The 5,257-nt window shown below is 39.9% G+C and overlaps 1 protein-coding gene across 1 annotated transcript; it reads left to right on the top strand.

The window, feature by feature from the left end:
• Positions 1 to 1,454: 1,454 nt before the first annotated feature.
• LOC127136799 (uncharacterized) lies at positions 1,455 to 1,994 on the top strand. Its single transcript, XM_051063321.1, has one exon. It carries the CDS (start codon positions 1,455 to 1,457, stop codon positions 1,992 to 1,994), a length of 540 nt encoding a protein of 179 aa, XP_050919278.1.
• The last annotated feature ends 3,263 nt before the right edge of the window (positions 1,995 to 5,257 follow it).

The raw sequence follows: 5,257 nt of genomic DNA, 5'->3' as shown, positions 1-5,257 counted from the left end.
AGCCAGTAGCCAACATAATAAGGAGCAAATTCCTTCTGTAGAAGAAACGTTCACCAGTGCTGGTCATATCTTTGGAAATCAATTGGCAATGATTAATGAGGAAGCTTGTGAATAGGGGATGTCTAATTGGATACGACAGGCTGCACCCGACGAAGAACTGAAGAACTGAGAGGTCGTGGAAATTCCCCAATTTTTTCAAAATTATTTTTATTATTTTGAACAAAACCCTGTGCTCTGCCCAAGGCACAATGGCGTGTTGTAGGGTCTCCTTTATCTTTCAGAAGTTTTTGAATATCATTAATAAAATGGCAATTTGCATTCAAATTTTTGTTCCTTTTCTTTCATTTTGTATTACAATAAAAATGGAATTTATTCTTATGCACGTATTTTCTAAATAAATTGCATAAATCATAACATGCAGAGACACCACCGAGACCATTGATGACGACATTGATAGGGTCCGACATGATTTTGACTGTCCAATTTACCAAGCCGAAGACGAAGTGGGGGAAGATTGTGAACTCCCTGAAGAGTTGGCCAGATTACTCAAACAAGAAGAGAAGGTCCTCCAACCACACTAGGAGGACGTTGAAGTTATCAACCTTGGGACAGAGGAAGACAATAGAGAAGTAAGGGTAGGCGCCGCGCTTCAAGATGCAGTAAAGACAAGACTGATAGAGCTCCTCCACGAATACGTTGATGTGTTTTCTTGGTCATACCAAGACATGCCCGGGTTAGACACTGACATCGTGACCCACAAGCTCCCCCTCAAAGAAGAATGATCTACCGTCAAACAAAAGCTAAGAAGAACTCGGCCGAATATGGCTCTCAAGATTAGAGAAGAGGCGAGAAAGCAGTTTGATGTTGGTTTCCTAGAAGTCGCTAAGTACCCACAATGGGTTGCCAACATTGTACTGGTACCAAAGAAAGATGGGAAAGTCCGCATGTGCGTCGACTACTGAGACCTAAACAGAGCTAGTCCCAAAGATGATTTCCCATTACCTCACATTAATGTATTGGTGGATAACACAGCTCAGTTCTCCGTATTCTCCTTCATGGATGGCTTCTCTGGTTATAACCAAATTAAAATGGATCTGGAAGCCTTTGACAAAATCAAAGGGTACTTACAAAAGCCCCTAATTTTTGTGCCCCCTGCGGAAGGAAGACCTCTCATCATGTACTTAATAGTACTCGACGAGTCCATGGGTTGTGTATTAGGACAACAAGATGAGACTGGTAGAAAAGAACATGCCATATATTATATGAGCAAAAAGTTTAATGATTGCGAGATCTGATATTCATTACTCGAAAAGACTTGTTGTGCACTCGCATGGGTCATTAAGCATCTTAGGCAGTACATGATGACTCATACAACTTGGTTGGTATCTAAAATGGATCCAATCAAGTACATATTCGAGAAACCCGCTCTTACCCGTAGGATTTCCCGATGGTAGATGTTGTTATCAGAATACGATATTCAATATGTTGCCCAAAAAGCCATCAAAGGAAGCGTACTAGCAGACCATCTTACTCACCAACCTTTAGAGGATTACCAGCCTTTGAAGTTTGGCTTCCCGGATGAGGACATCATGGTTGTTAAAGATGTTGAGTCCTCTGAACTAAATGATGGACTTGAGCCAAATGAAGGTTGGGCTCTCATGTTCGACGGCGCTTCGAATGCAATAGGTCATGGAATTGGGGCAGTGCTGATGTCTCCCAAGAATTTCCATCTACCATACACTGCAAAACTCTATTTTACCTGCACGAATAACATGGTAGAGTACGAAGCTTGCATATTGGGGCTGGAAGAAACTATTGATTTGAAGATCAAGGTACTAGAGGTATTCGGGGACTCTGCTCTAGTGATACATCAGATCAGAGGTGATTGGGAAACAAGACATGCTAACCTGATTCAATACCGGGATTACATGTTGAAGTTACTACCCAAATTTGACAAAATCACTTTCTCTCATATTCCTCGAGAAGAGAATTAGATAGCAGATGCTTTGGTAACCTTGGCTTCCATGTACAAGTTAATATGGCCTAACCATCAGCCTAACATTGAAATTAGGCGTTTTGATGAACCTGCACATTGCTTGACAATAGCAGAAGAGTCGGATGATAAACCCTGGTTCTGTGACATCAAACAGTATCTAGAGAAACAAGAATATCCCAGCAGAAGCTTCCAACCTTGATAAAAGGAATATACGGAGGTTGGCATCGAAGTTCTTCTTAAATGGGGATGTATTGTACAAACGGAATTATGACATGGTTTTGTTGAGATGTGTGGACAAACATGAAGCTAATCAGCTTATGAAAGACATACACGAAGGATCCTTCGACATACACGCAAATGGGCATGCAATGGCAAAGAAGATCCTAAGGGATGGTTACTACTGGTTAACGATGGAAGCCGGCTGTTATCATTACACCAGTGAATGCTACAAATGCCAAATCTACATCGACAAAGTACATGTACCGCCTAGCCCGCTAAATATTATAGCATCACCTTGGCCATTCTCTATGTGGGGCATCGACATGATTGGGATGATAGAACCCAAAGCGTCTAATGGACATAGATTTATCTTGGTGTCCATAGACTACTTCACCAAATGGGTTGAAGCCGCATCTTATGCGAATGTCACGAAGCATGTAATCGCTCGATTCTTAAAAAACAATATCATATGTCGATACGGGATCCCCAACAAAATCATCACTAATAACGGGTCCAATCTCAACAACAAGACCATGGAGGAATTATGTATAACATTCAAGATTGAACATCATAACTCATCACCATATCGGCCCAAAATGAATGGGGCTCTTGAAGCTGCGAACAAAAATATCAACAAAATCATCCAGAAGATGGTAGTCACGTACAAAGATTGGCATGAGACCTTTTACGTTGCACGGTTATCGTACATCGATACGAACTTCAACAGGGGCAACCCCTTATTCCTTGGTATATGGCATGGAAGCAGTCCTCCCTATAGAAGTGGAGATTCCCTCGATGAGAGTCTTAATGGAGACTAAGTTAGACGAGGTAGAATGGGTTCGATCAAGGTTCGATGAGCTTAACCTTATTGAGGAGAAACGCTTGAAAGCGTTGTGTCATGGTTAACTCTATCAGAGGCGTCTTAAGAGGGCATTTGACAAAAAAGTCCGTCCTAGGGTGTTTCAAGAGGGAGATTTGGTGCTGAAGAAAATCTTGCCCATTCACAAGGATTCCAGGGGAAAATGGACACCAAATTATGAAGGTCCGTTTGTGGTGGTTAGAGCCTTTTCCGGAGGCGCTCTAATTCTAGCAACTATGGACGGTGATGAATTGCCCCTTCCCACCAATGTCGATGCTGTTAAAAAGTACTTTGCCTAAAAAAGTGGAATAATATAAGCCGCTAAATCGAAAACCTCAAAGGGCGATTTAGACAAAAATGGCTATCCCAATGGATCGAAAACCCGAAAGGGCGATCCAGGAAAAATTAGGGATAAAAATAAAAGAAATTGCCCCCTGAGTTGAAAACCCGAAAGGGCGGCTCAGGCAAAAATGGGCATCCTGGTGGATCGAAAACCTGAAAGGGCGATCCAGACAAAAGTTAGGGATAAAATTCCAAGGCAAAGAACTGTACTTTCAGGCATCTAACATATCCCTCAAAGACAAAAAATCAATCTACCTGACTTTTTCAAAAGCAAGGTGCTCAAACTATCAAAGACATAAGGATCATATCAGTGTGGAAACTCAATAGGAACTCAATTTTATTGCCGTTTTGTTTCTATGCACATCAATGACCTCATTAAGGAATTTCATCTTTATGTACAATTGCCCATTCAAGGGTCAAATCAATAAAAGAGAAATTTTCTCAACAAAAGTTGTGCCCAAATTATTTTGTATTTTATCTATTTGTTTGCAAAGCACCTTTATTTTTTATAAACATCACTCTTAAAGATTTTGGAGAAAATAAAAACACATAATTCAATAAAGTGATAAAATTGCTTTTGAAATAGTAAAAGGGTAAATCTCATAGCCTCCAAGTTTGGTCTTGTTTTCATGAAGGTGTAAGGTCGTTTGCAGACACCTATCTCCTTTCCAATTGCTAATCAACGCCTCTCATGGATATACTCATGGTATAGCCAAACCTCGGCAAGCCTCTAGTGCATTTCCAGCAAGAACGTTAATAAATCATGGTTAAAATATCGCATGTTGAAAAGTCTGAACCCTTCAAGTGGATTGAGACAACCCAAATATACTCCCAAAATTACTCAGTGGGGCATCAAATCTTGATCACCATCATAATAAAAGTCCACACTATTGGCACCATCACCAAAGCAAAACTCCTTACTAGGGGCATATCCCAATTACCCATTTGCATGCCCACATACATCACATGCACCATGTGCATCAATTACATACATCATCTTCCTACCAAAATAGGAAAATTCACCAAGGAATAATCATACCAATCATCGGCATACATATGCATAGCCTTATACGATTCGCATTCCTATATGCATAACTAAATATCCCCAGTGTTTGCATGCTCGCATACATCGCATACATAATTTCATACATGGTGCTTCCATCCAAAGTGGAACATCATACATCAAACATAAAATATTGGGATCCAGGGTCATTCATATGTATCCCTGACTTTCCTCATTTAACTCAATGGAGTTATTAAACTGCATGTGCTCGTGGATTTATTTCCCAGCAAGTCATTCTTCAAATTTTGTGGTTAATAACGATATTCCCTAGCATCTTTGTTATCACTGCTCCCCAAGCAGAGGTTACCATAAAAAGTCTCTTATGCGCTTTTTCCCTGCAGAGCTTTGTTAATCTCCTCCAAAAGGAGTCTTTTCTAAAATATTTTCCCCAACATATGAACATTTGAGATACTGCTCTAAGTATCCTTGAAGAGTCTTAGATTCAATTAAGGTATCATTCCCTTGTTCGGAATATCTTAATTCTATCGTATAAGATGTTGCTTCGATTCGACACAGAGAATCTCATTTTGCTGTTTGAGATGCTGCTTCATCAATATGAAGAGTCTCATTTCAATTTCTTTTGATATACTGCTCTAAGTATCCTCGAAGAGTCTTATATTCAATTAAGGTATCATTCCCTTGTTCGGAATATCTTAATTCTATTATATAAGATGCTGCTTCGATTCTGTACAGAGAATCTCATTTTGCTGTTTGAGATGCTGCTTCATCAATATGAAGAGTCTCATCTCATTTTCTTTTGAGATACTTCTCTAAGTAT

This window comes from Lathyrus oleraceus, chromosome 4 (assembly GCF_024323335.1).
Source record: "Lathyrus oleraceus cultivar Zhongwan6 chromosome 4, CAAS_Psat_ZW6_1.0, whole genome shotgun sequence".
NCBI classification, from domain to species: Eukaryota; Viridiplantae; Streptophyta; class Magnoliopsida; order Fabales; family Fabaceae; genus Lathyrus; species Lathyrus oleraceus.
The sequence above is the reverse complement of the archived record's forward strand: the minus strand, read 5'-3'. Positions and strand labels throughout refer to the sequence as shown.

Excerpts from the sequence above, each read along its gene's own strand:
- LOC127136799 (XM_051063321.1), top strand. The coding sequence starts at position 1,455 with ATGTTGTTATCAGAATACGATATTCAATATGTTGCCCAAAAAGCCATC.